A 20,835-nucleotide genomic window follows, 5' to 3' on the forward strand; every position below is an offset into this window, starting at 1 on the left:
CACATAATTTTTAAATAAAAATAATATATGCAGATTCTTTCAAATCACAAAGATTAAGCGTAATTAATTACATAATAATGAAAATATTTATCATCCTAACCAAATGTAATTAAGACAAAAATAGAAAATATTTCAATTCATTATAGTATTTCATAAAATTTATTCATTTTTCAAACCATTAAATATAGCTCAATATAGTAAAAAAATTATTTATTGCCTAAAAACTAAACATTAGGAGTACAATTTAGAAAATGCAAAATTAGAGCAATTCAAAAAAAAAAATTATCTTGATTGAAATTGTTTATTGGGAGAAAATAAAAAAATCTTATAGTTCATATATTTAAATTTAAAAATAGAAGTTGCCTAATAAAAATTAGAAGGGTAAATGGCTAAAAAAAAAATCCATGAAGTTTGGTCAAATTCTAGTCTATCCCACAACTTTAAAACACGGCCAATTATATCATAGCTTTGACTATTTACTCGATTGTCTCAAAGCAAAAAAAATTGATCATGCCACGTTTCTGAATTTATCCACATAATTCGCATATATGTAAAAATTAAAGACATACTTGACTAAATGTATTAATGACGTCGTTTAAATAGTCGAATGTTTTGTTCGTATGATATTTTTTATTTGCTGAAAGTAGGGACGTCAATCGGGTCGGCCCATCGGGTTTCGGACCGACCTTGGTTGGGTTGCAGGTCAATCGGGTGTGGGCTAATCGGGTTGTGATTTCTTTCGGGTTATAAAAGTTCAACCCTAACCCTAAAAGCTCGGGTTTCAGGCTACTACCGAAAAGATTAACATGCGATCAATCCAATAAATAATGATGAAAATTAGTTATATTCATAAAATGTAAAATATTTAATTTTAATAAATTTGAGATATATACTTAAACTCAATCATAAACATGTACAAATACTAATATTTGAGATATTTCATGAAATTTTAATGCATTCTTTAGAAATTAAATATATTTTAGTGAATTTGAAGTTTTTAATTTATTTATCAATCATTATATTAATAAAAATTTAATATATAATTTATATATTTAATATAAAATTAAAAATTATATTTTCAGCTATCTATATTATAAAATTAATCAATGAAGTGCCGAATTAGGAGTAAAAAAAATAGAATAATACTCCCTCCGTCTGTGAATAGGACTCCAGTTTTTCCATTTTAGTCCGTCCGCGAATAAGAGTCTTGGTTCACTTTTACCATAAATGGTACTCCCTCCGTCCCACTTTAGGAGTCCCGGTTTACTACTTTTAGGTTTCCCACTTTAGGAGTCCCGGTTGGAATATTCCATTATTGGTAATAGGCCCCACATTCCACTCACCTTTTCCCACTCACATTTTATTATAAAATTAATATATAAAAGTAGGACCCGCATTCCACTATCTTTTTTCACCAACTTTCCTTTATATTTCTTAATACCCGTGCCGAACTCAACCGGGACTTCTAAAGTAAGACGGAGGGAGTAATAGGGTCTCACCTTCTACTAACATATTCCACTTACATTTCATTTAAAACTAATATATGCAAGTGGGGACTCCTATTCCACTAACTTTTTTCCATCCACTTTCATAACATTTCTTAAAACCCGTGCCGCCTATAAATGGGACTTCTAATAGCGGACGGAGAGAGTAAAATTTTATCGGGTTTTCGGGCCAGCCCATCGGGTTGTTGGGTCTGGCCCTAACGGGTTCGGGTTAATCAGGTTTAAATTTTATCGGGCTAGAAATTTTCAGCCCTAACCCTATAAATTTGGCGGACTATTCGGGCCAACTCACTGGTTTCGGGCTACACTGACGTCCCTAGCTGAAAGCGTACAATAATTTCCCCATTATATGAGACAATTAAGAAAATGTCCAAATTAGTGATTGGTAATTTTTCAAAGTTAGCATGATAGACCAGAATGTGACCAAATTTCATGAATTTGTTTTTTTTTCCATTTACTCAAATTAGAAAATTTGAAAGTTCTGTATTTACGTGAATAATAGATTGCCAAGATCGATATAGAATCGTGTACAATACATTTGTGTAATTTGTGTCCATAAAGTACTAGTTATATTCTCTGAATATATTCATTAGCTTTAAAAAGGTAGTACTACTACAATACAATGCAACCAAAACCACAGTTTCACCCATTTCATGTTGACTAACATAAATTTCAGCAAGCTACATCTATAATCCTACATTATATAAGTCACTCACAGAATTCATCGCGTTTGTGTTCAGAAAAGAAAACGAAGCACAAAATGAAAGATAAAATAGATTTAAATGGCAATGGCTTAGCATATCTTGCCGCTGGCTTAACGGTAGTTGCGGTAGTTGGGGCTGTACATACAGCTTTCGGCATATTTTTCAAGGTTCTCCGGCTCTGGCTGTGGCAAACGAGTTGCCAAACCTGCACGGTAAAGATAGCAACAGCAAAGACCGTGTTACTTTTTCTTAGCTACGCGCAAATGCTACTCATGGATGCGTTTGGCTTAAGAATAAAGATATTTACCGAGTTCATAGGCTTTCGCTGCTACTCTGGCTGCGATTCGGGCTGAAATCTTCCTGATGTTGGAAAATGGTGGATATATGAGCCCTTTATCTAAGTTCTCTTGGCTAACCTGTTCTGCTAGTGCTTCCGCTGTTTGGACGAAACACAAATCCAATTCCGTTATACCAAACACACCCAAAGTGAAGTTCGATTTGCAAATTTCTTTGTGTTTCATCATGTGGAATGTCTAAATTAGGATCATAATTGTTAGGAACTTACAAGCTGCGAGAAGCATATCATCGTGAACACGGATGGCGCCAGAGATTATCAAACCGAGACCAAATCCGGGAAAGATGTACGCATTGTTTGCCTGCAGAAGAAATTAAAGCTAAGAGTAGTGTGGAAAGTTTAGTAATGGATAAAACTCTGTTGAAGGATATTTAGACTGAACCTGGCCAGATGCATAAAATTTGCCATTATATTCGACCGGGCTAAACGGGCTCCCACTAGCGAAAATAGCTCGACCCTGGATGAGGAGTTGACAGGGAGAAATAAGTAAAATAGCTTTCACGAGATGGAAGAATTTATATTAAAGATGAAAGGTGGCTCATCACCTCGCTCCATGTATAAGCTTCCTCAGCCGTACACTCAGACTGTGAGGTTGGGTTTGACAAAGCGAGAATGACGGGTTTCTGGAAACAGATAAAGAGCAATTTTATAAGGCGAGTGAGTGGACTTTATGAAATCGGGATCTAGATAAGATTGTGTACCTCATTTAAAGCGGACATTGCTTCGACCACTTCTTTTGTGAAGGTTCTCCCTGCTCCTGATGATCCTATTAATATTGTTGGCTTGATGACCTATCACAATGTGACATATAAGATGATTCCACAGTTGAGGATGCACATGATCATGTCGATACAAATGCATATATACGTATCTGTGCATAAATCGATAAAAAGATAGATCATACCTTCACAGCATCTAACAAAGTTCTGACAGGTTCATGTTCATGCGCCCATGGCCTCTTAAAATGTTGAAGCGACTCAACACGAGATTTAACAATCAAACCCTGAAAAGGAATTGGGGATTTTATTGCAGATGGAAAAAGAAATGGAAGTGCCAAGATGAACTATTAAGAACTACAATACCTTTGAGTCGACCAGAAAGATCTTCTTACGAGCCTCTTCCACAGGGACATTCGTCTACATATGAGAAGGGGATGTGTATAAATAAATTCCAACAACAATCATTCTGGATTTAAGATCAGAGAAGAAGATAAATGTACGACAAATTATCCTAAAGATGCAAATTCTTGTCAATTACAGTACCTGCTTTGATATTTCAAGTGCTATGAGCTCTGCAATACCAGTGCCAGCCTGCAAGTAGAAAAACCAAAGTCAAACCAGAACGAAGATTTATTGAGCAAGGAGGAAAACCAGGTGATCCTAGTGTGGTATAAATCTTAGGAATTTTGCTAATATCCTAATCAAAGATTATTAGTGTTGAGGTGTCTACTTATTCTAACAATTCGATCAATCAGAGGAAAAGATATTGAGATTTATAACAAAAACACACCTCTCCAGCTCCAAGGAACAAGAATCTATGATCAGACAAGGTACCCCCGACTAAATTGAGTGCTGTTATCAAACCAGCAAGGACCACAGATGCTGTACCCTGATACATAAAAAAGAAATAATGAAAAATTAATAGTGATTGGAGATGACAGAAGGAATACAAAGACAACATACCTGAATATCGTCATTGAACACGAGATGGGTAGTTCCATATTTGGCAAGGAGATCAAAAGCATTGTGGTTTGCAAAATCTTCAAACTGTGTAAGCGACAGAAGGAAAGACATCGTTAAGAATCAGAACTATCGAACAAATTGGTTAACACGCCTTTTACTAGTATAAGTGAGACCAAACCTGGATTAGAACTTTTTCTCCGTAATTCTGCTTCACTGCATTCATAAACTCATCTAAGAGCTCAGCATACTCCTGCTCATGAAGACAAATTTCATTAAGTTTTTATAAAAGTAATGGTTGCTTCAAGATTTTACTCCAAGAAGGTGGAAACGTGTATAGATTGTTAACCTGTCCAGTTGCCCGCCTTCTCCTGAGTCCGATATAAAATTCATCATTCAACAACTGTTCATTGTTCGTTCCCACATCAATGGTCACAGGCAAACACTGTAAGAAAAAGAGCAGACCCTCAATAACGGATTATTCACTAAGCACAAGTTGTATAAAAAGACCATTGCTATAAGAATCCAAAGTAGCCAGATACTTACAGCAGAAGGACGAATGCCACCAAGAGCTGAATACAATGAAAGCTTCCCAACGGGTATCCCCATTCCCTGGTGACATTAAACGATTTCAAGATTAAAAACAAATAGTACGGGCAAGGAACACAGTCACAAAGAAGCCAGTAGCTTATCAATTCCAATCCTGGATTTTTGAATTGCAAGAGATATCGAGAGAGATCAAGAATTCTCACCATTTCTTAGATTCATGGATCCAATTTGTTCAACAAAAAGAAAGCAACTTGGACAAAAAAAGAAGCGACTTAGACAAAGGAAACACAGTGCCTTAAGACATCAAGTACATTTGAAAATGACTTGTAAACTTTATTATGACCGTCCCTCATTGGTTTCCCGACACCCGCTTTGAATCCAATACTTGCTTTAGTCTCTGTCTGTGATGACATAAATCCCTCCCTACAACTCATGAATTAAGAATTCTTACAACAACAAGGTCTACTCAACACGAAAGAATTGGGCAGTAATGAAACTTTTCCTAGGAATCTTTCACAAACTTCCCAACTAGGCAACTAATACTAAGAATGTTTGAATATTAGACCATGCTATTTGACTTATCAAACACATCATTACTGTATTCATATACAGTGCAACCCCATCAGAATTTTTAAGAAGAAGAAAAGATTGAGTTACCTGGCAGCCAAGATCCCCAAGACCCAAAATCCGCTCACCATCTGTCACCACAATAACTTGGATCTTCTTCTCAGGCCAGTTTCTCAATACCTCCAGAATTCTTCCCCTGTAAAACCGCAACAACTCATCAGTTTAAAAGTTCACAACAGAAACCTCCAAGCAGCAATTTGTATTGGTAGGACAGAATGTACTTTTCTTTCAGACTGATGAAGAGGCCCTGGGGCTGCCTGAAAATGCTCCCATACTTTTGACACGCTTCGCCGACAGTCGGAGTGTAGACTACAGGAAGCAGTTCCTCAACGTTTTCAATGAGAAGCTTGTAAAACAGTCTTTCATTTCTCTCCTGAATAAACACAACAAAGATTAAACATGAGCACAACAATGCATGGATGGTTTTCTTGATGCATAAACAAAAGCAGTTCCAATATTTTCAAAACCAGAGAGTTAAGAAACACCAGAGTTAATGTGTATCTGATAATTGCGTAATTACCTGAAGATCCATCATAGCCATGTATCTCTGCAAAGGCACTTGGTATTGACGCATGTTGGCCATCATTTTCTTAACCTTCTCAAACAAAGAGAGAGAAAACAGACAAATACTTATCAGATTTCATGGATGACTACAACTCATGAGGATGTTTACCAAAAAACACTTGAAATTCGAGAAGTCCTAACCTGGAGCTCTTGGCTTACAACCACTGGCGGGAGAAGGCCACGTAAAAAGTGGGCATCCCTTTCTTTTAGAGTAAAGGCGAGGCCTTTGTTGTAGTGTGGATCACGCAGCAATGGATATCCACTGTGGAGCAAAGAACCGTGATTAGGGAAACACACAGACAAAGAAACTTGAATCATTGGAAGGCCGAATGCAATAGTCCCACAGTCATCGTATTCATAGGAAACACTAAGGATTAATTAGCCAGTGAACAACACTGCCATCTCAAACACATTATCAATTCTCATATTATGCGCATTAACAAACACTTTAATGCTCATATTCATTAAAGAAATAAAGGATTACCAAATCATAACACATTCAACAAAATAGCTACGAACCAAGATCAAGCTAATAATGCAATAAAAACAGGAAAAGAAGAAAACAATCTTTTATCCCAGAATAGAAATATCATTTCACAAGGCCCACTTTAAAAATAATATTTCCCAGAAAAGACTGCAAGATCTTTACCAAGTTAAAAAGATATACACAATTTATAGCAAAAGCATAACATAGAAATCATCGACAACCACTAAATCTCAAAAACACACACACACAAAATAAGGAAAAGGAAATTGGTATAGATTGATGGATGACCTAGCCACAGTGACAGTCCAAGGGGTGATGTACTGATCCTCGGTGGCGGTATCCTCTCCGTACACATCTTCCACCCCGCCGCCGACAGTAGATGCTGCTGGTTGAATCTCCGTCACCTGCGACTGTGAAGGGGAGGGAGCATTCTCTCTCATCTCCTTGAGAGTATTCTCCATCAAAACGCTGACGTTTCGGTCTGCAGCGTTGCCATTTGAGCTCACAGAAGCTACCACCACACTTGGAGCTGATACCTTCCTCTGCGCCAAGCTCTTCGACACCCCTGTCAGAGTATTATTCTGCAATAATTGCCATTTTCATCAATTGTAAATTTCCGATTTGCAGAATGTTTTAACTTCATATCTCTAATTATACGATAAATTGTCATCGAAGTACAAATTGAATAAAATCTGGATGAATAATGAGAAAATTGCTTGAAGGAGATGAATTGGGGGCGTAATTACCAGAAAAGTGGTGCCATTCAAGGAAAACATGGTGGCGGAAGAATTGAGGCAACAGGGAAGGAGAAAATGAGAGGAGAGAGAAAGAGAGAGTGGGGAAGTGAGGATAGTTTCCTTTTAAAGCGATTGCTTGGCTCGCGATCTCCGTCTCCCTCTCTCTGTAAAATCTATGATTACGCCATCAACTGTTTCTCCATTTCCACGAAATTGGATTATCAATAATTCTTGATTAATTGGAATATTGGACATGTCTTCAAAGTTTATCACTTGCATATTTCAATTCCATATTTTTATTACACACGTTTTTAACTTCAATAATATTATTGGAAAGATTTATATTTTCACTAACATACATTATTTAATAGATGGAGTACATAATTCATTCGATACATTCAATGTGAGTTTCGATTTCTTACTCTTTATCCCTTCTTTATTTATCTTTCTTTAATCTTTCTTCATTACTTCTATATTAATATTGTTTATTCTTCTTCAAATATTAATAACTGTTTTCTTTTATTAACTTACAAGAAATAAAATAATTACGAATAATATCTAAGGGAAATTTATTTTCAAAATGATTGTATTTGTTACAAAGAGATAGTGATTGGAAGGAAGAAATCCCATAATTGATATTGGTGAATCTTTCCTAAATTTATATGTAGGGTAAATTTTGACTATATGTACAGTGTACTAGACTAATAGTCATTTGGTCTATACAGACATGTCATTCAATTGAAGAATATAGATTAATATTTAACAAAGGTATCACAGGCGAGTCCAAGTCAATAATGAATCTCTTTATCTCCTGAGTGAAAGTTTGATGGTGGCTCACATTAATGATGGATCTTATCTCTTATATCGTCTACCCACGTGATAGTAATCCGATTTTCATTTCGCCCACTTATTCGAGAATGCGTTAAAATGTCTAAATCTCAACATCAGTAAATGGAAGTGGGACTACTGAAATTTCACCGACCCTAAAACTCTCAAATTGCCTTTATGTGCCTAAAATGTCTCATACATTAGCCATTTCACAAAGAAGTTAAATTGTACTCTTCTGATGCATCCAAATTTCTATGTATTATAAGATATCAATACGAGAAGGATTATTGGGTATAACTGAGTGTCAACGCTTCTACTACGTGGATGAGATAGCTCAATTAGGCAGCGTCGCAATGCTGGCTCATGGGGAGAGTAGCCAAACTGGACCCATAAGTTGGTTTATGCCACTGTCGAGCAACTTGAGCGTGGAACTAACAAAGCAAACTAGCGTTGTCACCGAGCATGTCACATCATTGTGGAGCATCCTCAACCGCCAACCACTTGAATCTAGCTCAAATAATATCATTGTTTCTCCTAACAAACACACACCAGATGTTGATGAGAATGCCACAATTGATGGAGATATTGGGTATTATATTCTCCCTCTAAAGAGTACCCTACCCCAAAGAGATATAGCCGAGAAAAGGTGGCAAAGAAGAGCAGGTATTCAATAGCAAATCTTGTTAAGGCTAACCTATCTGAAACGGCTAGGGTATTTGCAACAGCCTATACGAGGAAGAAGGGTATCCTTAAAAAGCAAAAGATGCAATGAATATCAAGCATTGGAGATAGACAATGTTGGTGGAGACGAGAGCCCTGATCAAAGACAATACCTAGGAGATATGTTTGCGACCAGAAGAAGTCAGACCAGTGTACTCATACCTACGAGGTCGACTATGCAGAGATATTCTCCACAATAGCCAAGATGAGTACTATTCGGATACTGTTCTCCATTGCTGCAAATAAGTATGACCGTTATATCAATTTGTTGTTACCAATCCCTACCTACACAGGGAGCTGACAAAACTAATCTACATGGAAGCACCACCAAGTTTCACTGGAGATTTCAATGGTGGAGAAGTGTGCAAACTTAAGAAGACACTTTATGGCTTAAACAATCTCACATAGCATTGTTTGGAAGGTTCACTGACGTGATGAAGAAATATAGAGTTTCCTATTGAAAACGAAGATAATTCACCTTTGTAGGAGGTAATCTTGTGACTTGGCGAAGCAAGAAATAAAGGGTGTTAGCTATATCAAATGCTGAAGTCAAGTTCTGAGGAATCAAGAGTAGAATAACTGAGGTCTTATATATGGCTAAAGAAGTTAATGACTGAAGTAGGACTGGTGTTACAGAAATCGTGCAAGTTATTTTGTGGCAATGAAGCGGCCATCAACATATCCGAAAATCCTAAAGTTATTATCATGAAGTTATTTATGTATCTAATTTACTTTCAATTATGATACTATCCTATAAACTGGAGTATAATTATAATATATCAAAAATTAGACATAATTATTCTTTTCTCTCTCTTTTTTTTTCTTATTAATTTTGTTTTTGTGTTAGAACCTTTTACTTTTATATTCATTACATCTTATTTTTTCAGCTAGTTACTTCTTACGATTAAATAAACATTTGGAGTATGATTGTATCCATTTATATAACATAATAAAAACATTAATGTGCTTTATAACAACTAGTACAACAAATATAGATAAATTATTTTAAATATAAAAATTATAGATAATGTATATTTTTATTTATCCAAATAAATATATACGTATCTATCAACTGGTCAACACTAACAAACATACTATAATTAGCCAAATGCTTAAAAATGTCATGACAAATTTGTCAAATCTAATTTGTAACCTACCTCATTTGTTTTATGAAATATGAAGATGCAACAATCGAAGAGATTGAATTTGATGCTGACGAGGAGGTGTTTCAGCATCATCGCCACTTGAATATTATATGACCCACGCATTGACACCATTCAAAATTGCTACATCTTGGAGTTTTATACAAAGTCTTGTTTTATTATATGTGGTGTGTCTTTCTTCAAATTTGCATCATTCTTTGGATTGCTTCATGTATTCCTCCGACAACAAGGTTAATGGTCCTAATCTACATGTGTCATTTTTTGTTTTTTAATCCGTACAATAGTTTTATATCAATATGTCAAGCTTAAAAATGGTTATAACACAAAAAATGTACCGGATCATTGGAGATTAAATGTGGAAAATATGACGAACTCCGAACTTTGCTTTAAATTCGGTACGAAAAGAAAGTAATGTAATTCATATTGTCTTTGATTATTTATTAAATACTTAGCAGAAGTCTTAGAGCAAATTAGTCTAGATCTAGCATTATACACTTGATTGTAACATAAGTCATTACAGTAGGCGACTCAGTTAATTCTTTCCAAATGAGAAATAGTACAGAACCAAGTGTGAAAGACATTTCACAAGCAATTGGTCTTGTATACCTATTGGATAAAAGTTGTAATGTTTGATAGAATTTTTATTCTACGCCCCCTACGGGATTGGTGTGGTAGAGCACTGATTAAGATAACTCTTTATTGTTATTTACTAAACCCTAATCTAAAATGCCCACATAATATGTGGGGCATGAAAATATAGTCGAATAAATTCATTAATCATTGTGTTTATGCATGGGGACAAAATAAGAAATGTGCATTCTTTTAACATTTTTCTCTGTAATTTCCACTATTAGTGTGTGACATGCATGCTTTTTTATCCCATCGCATAATAAAGTATAATTTTATTAATTGTAAAAATTAGTCATTATCAAGAATTTACACATTTTCATACGATTGGGTGAGTGGTGAGATGAGCAATAAGATGACAAGCCACGCTTTTATTTGATTGATATATATGGAAGTGATAGTAACACGCTTTTCCCTCTTCCACCACACGATCCATATCCAATAATCCAATTCCATATTTTATCCAAGACTATGAATATTCTATGAATCGATATGTGGAAAATAAATACTGAAATTGAAAGAATAATAATAAAGTTAAGAATCCCAATTATATGCATCTCCTATTTATTGAGGGATTAGTACATGAATAAGGAAATATTTCTACTTTAATTTTTTAATTGTCTATTTTTTCATTTCAACACTACCTCTCAAGTTGATATGAAAATATTCGGTACTTATTGCGAAGATTTTCATTTTGAATTTGTCTGACAAATATTTTATACCTATACTTATTCGGGAGTTCTTCAACTAGATAAATATTTTATGCTCTTGTTCGGAGCTCTTTAGTTTTTTATTAGAAAATTAAACTCATTTGAAGTAGTTAATTTAGAGAGTTTTGACTTACATTAATGAGCTAAGATAGTTTTTGTTTGAAAAGGATGATGCTAAACAACCACATTATGGTTAACCACACAAGGTTACTTTAGTAAATTAAAGTAATAATTATACATTAAAATATTAATTGTAGTAAGTAAAAGACTTTAACAACCCTCTTAATTCAGAATTGAGAATTCACTCTCTTCTCCATTTTCAAATTTGAACAAAAATTACGCATTAACTACACTTCAGTTATGCCATAGTACCAATAAAAAGTAAAAACTCAAGAGACAAATTTTAAAAACAAAATTTCGATATGCATTCAAATTTGCTACTCCATGTTTATTTCTTTCTTTTTATTTAATGATATCTTAATTTTTGCACCATGCATATATTATTATGTAACTCTTTTTGAATTTAAACACTCAAATATATTTTAAAATTCAATTAGATTTATAAGCTAAAATACTTATAAATTCTAATTATAATATCTGTATGTGTGTTTTATTTTTTTATTTTATCTAAACTTTTTACTTTTATTAATATTTTTATTTTATTTTTTAAAACACTTTTTTTCTAATAATTAGTCTGTGATATCGTAATTAGAATATAATAAATATGTTAAGTTATTGATTTAATTAAAAAAATTATATTATTTTGCAAACTGATTCGATGTTTTCAAATCTTAATTCTGTTAGGTTTATGATTGCAGGATTAAAATTATATTATACGTTTAATATAATAGTAATCAAATCATCTATTGTGGTTTGTAATTTGCGGAGCTAGGATCCACCGAAGCATTTCTAATGTAGGGATATTTCAAGAAATTATCTCCTACTAATATGGAGCTAAAAGATTAGAATTTCCACAATCATGATACCAACTTACAAAATATGAAATATCATTCATTTTTAATTCTTAGTTTCTCGATTCTTAATTTTTTTGCTAAACTAGTATTTCTTGATTCTCAATTTTTAAAACGTTACAGTCAAACCTAGATAAAAAAAATAATCACATCTTCTTTACCCATCTATATAATATTTTAAGTAATATGGTTAGATATTTACCCTTTTTCTTCTTACCCATCTATATAATATTTTAAGTAATATAGTTAGATATTTTCCCTTTTTCTTTAGTATAAGTATATTGTCTTGTAATTAAAAGCTCAATTTACTATTTCTATGAAATAAAATTAAAATTTAATATATGATGTGTTATTACTAACTGAATTTACAGTTTTGATTTTAATAATCTCATAATCTTGATATGAATTTTTTACTATCCAACATCCTTTCTTCTATTTTCTAACTTTTTGGAAAGTTAACCTTATATAATTAATATCTTCTTTTTTTCTATAATATATTAAAATTCATTATAACATGAAACAAACTAAAATCTGATATATAAATACTAATTGAGTTTAGGATTTTGAATTTAGTAATATTATAATTTTAATTATTTATTTTCCAATATTTTAATTCTTTTTATTCTTAATTATTATAACATTACAATTGATCTTTAATCAAGAAATAATCACATTGTCTTAACTCATTGATATGATATTTTAAAGATAATGTAATAGTTAAAGTTTTCTTTACAAATATTACTGTTTTTAGCTCAACTTGCCTTAACATGCAACAAAATGACACTAGTATACAATATATTTAGCACTACTTGAGTCTACTATTTTGATTTATTAATTTACTTTTAAAACTTTTAATTTCTTTAAATTTTTAATTTTGAAATGTTACACTCAAATCTCGATCATAAAAATAATTTAAAGATACATAATGTTTCCTTTTTTTCTTTCTTATTAGCTCAATTCACTACACTATGCAACAAATAAAATATGATATATGATGGATTAATACTAAGTGAGTTTACACTTTTTTATTTTATGTGGTTCATAATTCAATATGATTATAATACTAACATTATTCTAACCCATCTATTTAATATTTTAAAGATATATAGTTAATATTTTTTTATAGTATTAGAGTTATTAGCTTAAGTCGCTATAAATTCGCTTAAGTCCCTATATATTCTACAAAAATTAAATTTACTATATTGTATACTCCCTTCGGCCGATTAAATATGAAACATTTGGAATCGGCACGAGATTTTATGTAGTGTTGTTTTGTGAGTTAATAAATAAAGAGTAAAGTAAGAGAGATGAAAAAGTAGAGATAGAGTTGTTTTCATTTAGGAAACGTTTCATTTTTAATGAGACAATAAAAAAGAAAAACGTTTCATTTTTAATAGTAACTAACCTAAATGAATTATTACATTGATTTTAAGAATTTTATAATTTAAATTTTAATTCATTACTCTTCAACCTATCGATTTTTATATATTTAATTTTTAAAATATTATGTCTAACCTCGATCTTATAAATAATTACATGTTTTTAACTTATCTATTTAATATTATTAAAAATATATAGTTAATACTTTCTCTCTTTTCTTTACAAATAGTATTAGAGATTTTAGCTCAATTCGCAATAACATGAAACAAATTACAATTTGATACAGTATATGATATAATATTGTTATTTGAGTTTCCGGCTTACCTTTTGTAGCTTTAATTTTATTTTTTTATTTTTCAAAATTTTATTTTCTCTAAGTTATTACTAAAATTTTGAAACATGAAAACATGTACTCTAATAGTATAAAAGTTGCATAATATATACTCTTAACAAAAGGTAAAGAAAAAATGAATAAGAACAAAATAGAAAATAAAACATGCGGTATAATATGTTAAATGTGACATTATTATATAGACTTGAGATTGCAGAATCGACAACTAAATTAGCTGAATTTAAAGACTAAAATTCCATAAACAAAATAACTAGATATACGGAATAGTGTAGATATGATGTTTTCTACTTTTCTTTCCAAAGAGGTGGAGTATATTAATAACAAAATATAATGCAAATATCGATCAATCTTTTACATTTTTTCAAAAAATAAGATGTACCCAAAAATGGGAAAAGGGGATAAGAGGGAGGGAAAAAACTGAAAAGATGGGCGCCATTTATGGGTGAATAAGCTGAAAGAGGCTGTAAGGATAGATAAGGAAATTCAGTTTTTATTAAACCAGAAAACTAAAAGTAAACCAGTTTTTTTTAGAAAATCAGATTATGGTTGTAGATAATGTGGCTACTTAGCTTTTCCCATTTGGAAACCCTTCAGATATTTTTTTCTTTGAAATTTGCAAGACTTCGGAAATTGTTGAAGTTCTTCAAAATTTATGCTTGCATAAAGCCCATATTTATCTAAGCCCATGGATATAGTTGAAAATTAAAAAGCCCATACCACTTTTGTAATAAACCACTTAAATCCATCTATCTGTAATTAACAAATCACTTTTTCTCTGTATTAAAAACAATTTCAAAACTTTAAATTCGCATAGCTCTCTTGGTATAAATGAACTTTTTTTTGCAGAAAATATAGTATCAAACTAAAGGTTATTTTATAAAAATTCTAACGGAATCTCGACTGGTTTTCAGATGATGACGTGGAATCTCGACTGGTTTTCAGATGATGACGTTCAATTGATGAAGTTTGATATAATTTTTATTTAAATTTTCATATATTTTGATAATTATTTTAATATCAACATGTCTATCTAAGTATATCAATATACTGATACGTGTAATATCAATATAGATGTGTAAATATTTTTCATGTAATTGTGTTAACATACTCGTTTGATTGTGTTGATAATTTTAATACACTATGGAGGTGTTCGGTTGACTAGACTAAATGTCATGATTAAATATATATCATGTTTGGTTCATAAGATTGACCCCCTCAACTTAATCTTAGATGGATAGTCTCATGATTATTAGTCATAGCCTCCCCCCTCCAACTAAAATAATCTTAGAGCATCCGTAGCGGTAGCAGGGACGGTGCTCGTCCGTCCGTGCCAGCGGCGCGGCGCTGCTCTTAGTTAAGAGCACGTTCGTGCCGCTGAGCACCATTACGTGGCAGCTTCTGATTGGCCAACGGCATAGCCGTTGGCAATTTCGTTTTTTTATTTTTTAAAAAAATCAAAATTTATTTTAAAAAATGTTTTTAAATAAAAAAAAAATTCCCACTTCCCAAAAAAATATATCCGTTTTCTACCCACTTTTAATTTATTTTTCAATTTTTTCCCCCAAAATTCACATTTTCATCTATAAATACCCCCACTCCAACACAAAAAAAATCACATTCTCATCTATTATCTATTCTATCATCATCTACATTCTCTCATCTTTTTTCCTCATACTCTCTCATCTAAATTCCCACCACACTACACAATGTCCGGCTCCGACGATCACCCCTCCGGCAATCGCGGTTGGAACCACGATTGGTTCGACTCCGAGGCCGGATGTAGTCTGGAAACCCAATTTACGGCCCCTCCTCAAACCCAAGGTTCGCAAGCTCCGGGTGGCTACCGTCCTTACCCGTTGCACGACCTAAACGCCCCCGGGTTCGGGTGGGCACCCGAACCCGGACCGGGAGGGAGCAGCAGCTCTACTCCTACTCCTACTTTTGTTCCTACTCCCCCTGTTCGTGGCACCCGCACCCCGTACACTCCGGGTGAGATGATGGCGATGTTCAAAGCCTACTTGGCAGTCTCCGAAGATCCGGACGTCGGCACGAACCAAACCGGGGATACGTATTGGTGGCGCATCACTCGCCTCTACAATGAAACCCGGACGGCGGGAACCATCTATCGCAATGATAGTATGGTTCGCAATTGCATCTACAGATGCAACGAGGCAATCGGGAAGTTCCAGGGGATTTACCTCCAGGAAGAGCGGTCGGCAGGGAGCGGCACGAACGAGCTCGACATCATCACTGCCGCCTTGGCGGCATACCAACCGGAGGAGTTCAAACCGTTCAAGTACCTCGATTGTTGGCAGGAGGGGCGCCAACATCCGAAGTATAGGGGCGGCATAGTAGCATCCTCCTCCAGCTCCTCCAGCAAACGGTCCAGGTCGGTTGCCCTATCCGACGGCGCCTCCGATGATGTGGCTACCCAGCTTGCCGGAGCTAACTTGGGTAGCCCTGACGCTGGCCCGAGCAGTTCCCGCCCGCAAGGAAGGAAGAAGGCGGCGGCCAACCGCCCCCGCCGTCGCGCCTCGACTCCATCCGCCCCCGCCCCCGCCGCCCCCGCTCCCTTTGTGCCTCCTCCATCCCCAAACAACACGTTGTTGGCCATCTTGAGTCAACTCTATATGAACGATACGTCTCGGATGACTCCGGATCAACTTGCAACACATGAGCAAATGATTTGGGGTCTCAAGAGGCAATTGGGGATAGAGGACTAGTCTTCCACGTGTGTAATTTTTAATTTGTAGGATTTTAATTATGTATTTTTTATTTTCTAGGATTTTAATTATGTATTTTTATTTTTTAGTATTTTAATTATGTAATTTTTATTTTTAGGATTTTAATTATGTAATTTTTATTTTTAATGTATTTTTATAATGTAGAAATGTTTTTAATAATTGGAGTATTTAAATTAAATAATAGAATGGTGAGACCCTTGAACTTGTCCTTAGCTAAGAGCACGGATGTGGGTGTTGTGCTCTTCGCTAAGGACAAGGAGTAAAAGTGGGTCCGGGCCCACCACCGTACTCTTAGCTAAGAGCACGGATGGGGATGCTCTTACAACTTAATCCTAGATGGATAGTCTCATAATAATTAGTCATGACAACTGAACGCCACCTATATTGACATCACAAGAACCACGAAAATTAGTTATTTCTAACATATTGATTATTTTACCCGTTTGTTGATATTTTGTGCATTTTTAATTGAAATCCAGAAGCTTTAATCTTGTTCACTCATTTTAAGATCGACTAGACCTTGATTGTTCTTGGTTATGTGAACTTAGGCGTGTCAATCGAGTCAACCCAGCGAATTTCGGACCAATCCTTCTCGGGTCGCCGATTAATCAGGTGCAGGCTAATCAGATTATGATTTTATTGGGTTATAAACATTCAACACTAACCCTAAATGTTTGGGTATCGGGCTAGCCTAGCGTGCTACCAATGAAAATTAGTCATATTTATAGAAGGTAAAACATTTAATTATGATAATTTTAAGATATATGTTTAAACTCAAACATAATTACATAGTACAAATTTAAAATTTAAAATTTGTATAAATAAAATAAAAACTATACATTTTTTTAATGCAAGACAAAATGTTGTTTATTTACTTTGACCCCTCAACCATCCAGGTAGAGGAGGGAGGAGGACCCTGTAGCAACTTCATATATCAATTATCAGCAAAACTTAGCCTCAAATATCAGCATAAACAGAGCGTCTTAACGTCTCTCTATTTGCCACAGAAATAGAATTCCACTACAGAATTCACTCCGTGGGATACTAAGAAACACCTATATAGAGATCTAGCACACCGCAGTTATTCGACAACCAGCAAATTGTTCTGCATCATCCCCTCACCAGCAGTGGGGAAATCAGCCGACAGCTTCCACTCACCATCCACCAGGAACTTGATTTCATATCTTCAAATATTGACAAATTTAGAGACAAGAATACTAAAAGCAATTACTGCTTAATGATTAGCAGTGTTGTCTTGTAGTACCTTCCAGGTCTTAGCATCAATGTGGCTGAGAATTTTGTATATGAACCTGTATACTCTGGTGACAAATGTTCCCCTTGACTCCAGCCATCGAAGGATCCCATCACTTGCACGCTCTGAAGCCAAGATACATCATGTAATATCAAATAAACGCGACTGTTTATTAGATGTGTATCTGACATCCAACCATGGAGTAAATTCCATAGTTCTGGAATAAAGTGTTAACACACATATTCATATCAATAGCTATCAATTCGTCAATGTCTTGGATGTTCTTTACCAGTGTTCAAACAACAATGTGGGGAAGATAAAATAGCTGTGAATGCTTCATTAGGATGAGTAGATCTCTTAAAACTATAGGCTATAGCTTTCCTTTAGTTGTATACCTATCAACACACTTGTGGATTCTAGTGTAATACGTATCAAACCTTGAAACATACATACTCATCGAATTGTGTAGTGTGGAACATATTGTTTATGTTTCTTGAACTGTAAGAAGGTAATTGATTCCTTTGTCTGAAGCAGGTAAAAGTTTGCGAGTCCCAGGTTGTTGGTCTGAGAGGTTAATGATCAGTCGTCAACATTTGCTAGAGAATTCTGTACCTTGGTCAGCCTTAACTCTGTAATCAAACTTTAAATCCACTAAGGCACTTCCATGCATGCTCGAAGCTCAAAGAAATTCAAAAGCTGATATCTATTAAGATAACTTCATGGTGTAACTTTTCCTATCCAGGATTTATGATCACATGAACAAGTACTTTTTTAACATCCTAATCTTCCTGATATCAATAACACAACCAGTAGGGTCATAATGCATGTTTCCTATTCAAATAAACAGGTTTTATCAAGTAAGGACATTTGTTAATTACCTCTGCCACACCATGCCAAATTAAATGAACCTCTTGAGGCTGTGCGGCATCCACATCCTTGATCTGTTCTGCCAACCTTTTTTGTACAGCTTTTACCATGGGAAACATTATATAATTAGAAAATGTACAGAAAGATATAGTCTATAGATATATGTATCACTATATAGTCCCTGTAGCAACATAGCGTATAGTAGACTTAGTTGTTCATCCTATAGTACTCATGTGCACCAGTCTCCTTTATTTATAGTTCATTATACTTGGAAATTTTGGTTTAGAAACATTTAATTGTAGTAAAAGAAATGGTTAAAAGACAGCACCTCAAATTAGTCTAGGCGAGTTCTATTTTTAACAGAGCTAGATTATTGAGTTCAGTTCGGAGAGATACTGATTCGATTCAACAAAGACAAGCTGTGACTAGTTTTACCTTCCAATTTCAAGAGGAGGTGCGATTGAATGTATTTCCCATTAATCTTTCTTGATCCAACTGGAATATCATAATTAGCGATTTCTTCAGCCAAACCAAGCAGAGCCTACAAGCAGATTCAATAATATGGGCCACATGATGTTCCTCGGAGGTAACACATTTTTGATGCTAGTGCCAAAGTCATACCTTAACCTCAAACTCCATGACAGCAAGTTCAGCCTTGAAGTCAAGTAGTTCATCTTCCTTAACTTGTAACTACATAAACCACGGCGATCAAAAATACTAATAATTATGCATGATATAATTATGCCATCTCTGGCATCCTTTCAATTGATCTTAGCACACTGTAGCTTAATCAATTAATACAGAATTCGCTGATAAAAAACCTGGCGTTTCAGAAACCGATTGTGTTGATTTGCTTCGCTCAGTTTCTTGACTAGTGTTGCTCTTTGAGAATCAGCAAGTAATGCCTTCAACTGTAAACGAACAATATCCTTAGCTGCTAGTCCATAAAATTAGCAACACTAATAAGATAAGATAAGATGTTCACATTTTTTTTTTATATTTTTGCTCATTGATTTAAACCTAAATAAGATACGGAACCTCTTCGCTACTAGGAACCCTCTCCTCCGGCAAAGCCTGGACATCAGATTCCTCAGCCTTGGAGAAATTATTGGATTGAATTGCACAAAATTCCTCCTCCAAACTAGCAGCACTACAGAACACCTTGGAAGGTCGACTATGAACAGAACCTTTAACAATCAAACCCTGATTCTGCTTGATTAAGCCACACATTTCCATCTGAGACTGATCAATTCTCAACATAGGTATCCTAGAGTTAACCAGAAAATCATCAATGGATATTCCCCATTCATAAAAAAACATCAACTTGACCTAAATTTCATTTCAATCAATTGGAAAAGAGTCTCATACAATAATGGCAATCGACATAAATTTAATAAAAATTATTAATTCCTGGTTGGAATGAGATTTTCACCTGGCTAAAGACGGTTGCCCTGAAACGCTGAATAAATTATTGAAAGCCATGATTCCAAATTAACTGCAACAAACAACAACAACAACAAAGTCCGAAGCTGAATGAGGTTATTTTGTGAAAGCGATTGCGAGTGATAAACAGAAATGAAAATAAACTTCTGCTCTCATTGTGTCTTTTCTTCTTTTTTCCATTTTTTTTTTAAAAACGACAAATATGCAGACTCGAACTCCCGATAGATTTCAATTGGTATTAAATTATTCTCATGCATATAAAATTGTAAAATTTAAACTAAAACACGTGTGTAGTTAGATTTTCAAACAATTTAATTTTAAAACTCTTTTTCTTGGATATTTTTAGAAAGATGACCTATTGGTTGACCAATATAATTTCTTATTTGGATATCATAATTAGCAATAGGATTCCGTAGCACCAAGTCACTACGACACTACCTATGATTATATTCGATATTTAAAATATTGATTCTTTCTTGATTTATAATCGAGTTTAAAATTACAATACTCCTATTTATAGAAGCACTCAAATTTGAATCATTCTTTGCTTATTTTGAAAAATATCGATACA

The 20,835-nt window shown here is 34.1% G+C and overlaps 2 protein-coding genes across 2 annotated transcripts; both read right to left on the reverse strand.

Annotated features, from left to right (window-relative positions):
- Positions 1-2,066: 2,066 nt before the first annotated feature.
- Positions 2,067-7,384, reverse strand: LOC125205796 (NADP-dependent malic enzyme-like). The gene is made up of 20 exons (XM_048104925.2): positions 7,217-7,384; positions 6,759-7,051; positions 6,125-6,245; positions 5,940-6,014; positions 5,641-5,792; positions 5,450-5,555; positions 4,790-4,855; positions 4,593-4,688; positions 4,425-4,496; positions 4,247-4,330; positions 4,074-4,172; positions 3,827-3,874; positions 3,647-3,700; positions 3,469-3,567; positions 3,266-3,355; positions 3,110-3,187; positions 2,947-3,021; positions 2,775-2,865; positions 2,517-2,645; positions 2,067-2,414 (listed from the first exon to the last, which is right to left on the reverse strand). The coding sequence occupies exons 1-20, from the start codon at positions 7,244-7,246 to the stop codon at positions 2,320-2,322; spliced, it is 1,953 nt and encodes a 650-aa protein (XP_047960882.2). The 5' UTR covers positions 7,247-7,384; the 3' UTR covers positions 2,067-2,319.
- A 10,140-nt stretch (positions 7,385-17,524) lies between these two features.
- On the reverse strand, positions 17,525-20,482 carry LOC125206071 (PROTEIN TARGETING TO STARCH (PTST)). Its single transcript, XM_048105355.2, has 8 exons — positions 20,254-20,482; positions 19,860-20,088; positions 19,643-19,732; positions 19,443-19,511; positions 19,257-19,362; positions 18,833-18,921; positions 17,967-18,079; positions 17,525-17,886 (listed from the first exon to the last, which is right to left on the reverse strand). The coding sequence occupies exons 1-8, from the start codon at positions 20,301-20,303 to the stop codon at positions 17,784-17,786; spliced, it is 849 nt and encodes a 282-aa protein (XP_047961312.1). The 5' UTR covers positions 20,304-20,482; the 3' UTR covers positions 17,525-17,783.
- Positions 20,483-20,835: the final 353 nt, after the last annotated feature.

This window comes from Salvia hispanica, chromosome 6 (genome assembly GCF_029641045.1).
Source record: "Salvia hispanica isolate PSC_SH4W2 chromosome 6, Shi_PSC_v1, whole genome shotgun sequence".
NCBI classification, from domain to species: Eukaryota; Viridiplantae; Streptophyta; class Magnoliopsida; order Lamiales; family Lamiaceae; genus Salvia; species Salvia hispanica.

Excerpts from the sequence above, each read along its gene's own strand:
- LOC125206071 (XM_048105355.2), bottom strand. The coding sequence starts at position 20,303 with ATGGCTTTCAATAATTTATTCAGCGTTTCAGGGCAACCGTCTTTAGCC. Across the intron at positions 19,733-19,859 it reads GGGTTCCTAGTAGCGAAGAG|TTGAAGGCATTACTTGCTGA; the intron begins GTTCCGTATCTT and ends GTTCGTTTACAG. Across the intron at positions 19,363-19,442 it reads TCATGGAGTTTGAGGTTAAG|GCTCTGCTTGGTTTGGCTGA; the intron begins GTATGACTTTGG and ends ATCTGCTTGTAG.
- LOC125205796 (XM_048104925.2), bottom strand. The coding sequence starts at position 7,246 with ATGTTTTCCTTGAATGGCACCACTTTTCTG. Across the intron at positions 6,246-6,758 it reads TGGACTGTCACTGTGGCTAG|TGGATATCCATTGCTGCGTG; the intron begins GTCATCCATCAA and ends TTTGCTCCACAG. Across the intron at positions 4,689-4,789 it reads GTGGCATTCGTCCTTCTGCT|TGTTTGCCTGTGACCATTGA; the intron begins GTAAGTATCTGG and ends TTTTTCTTACAG.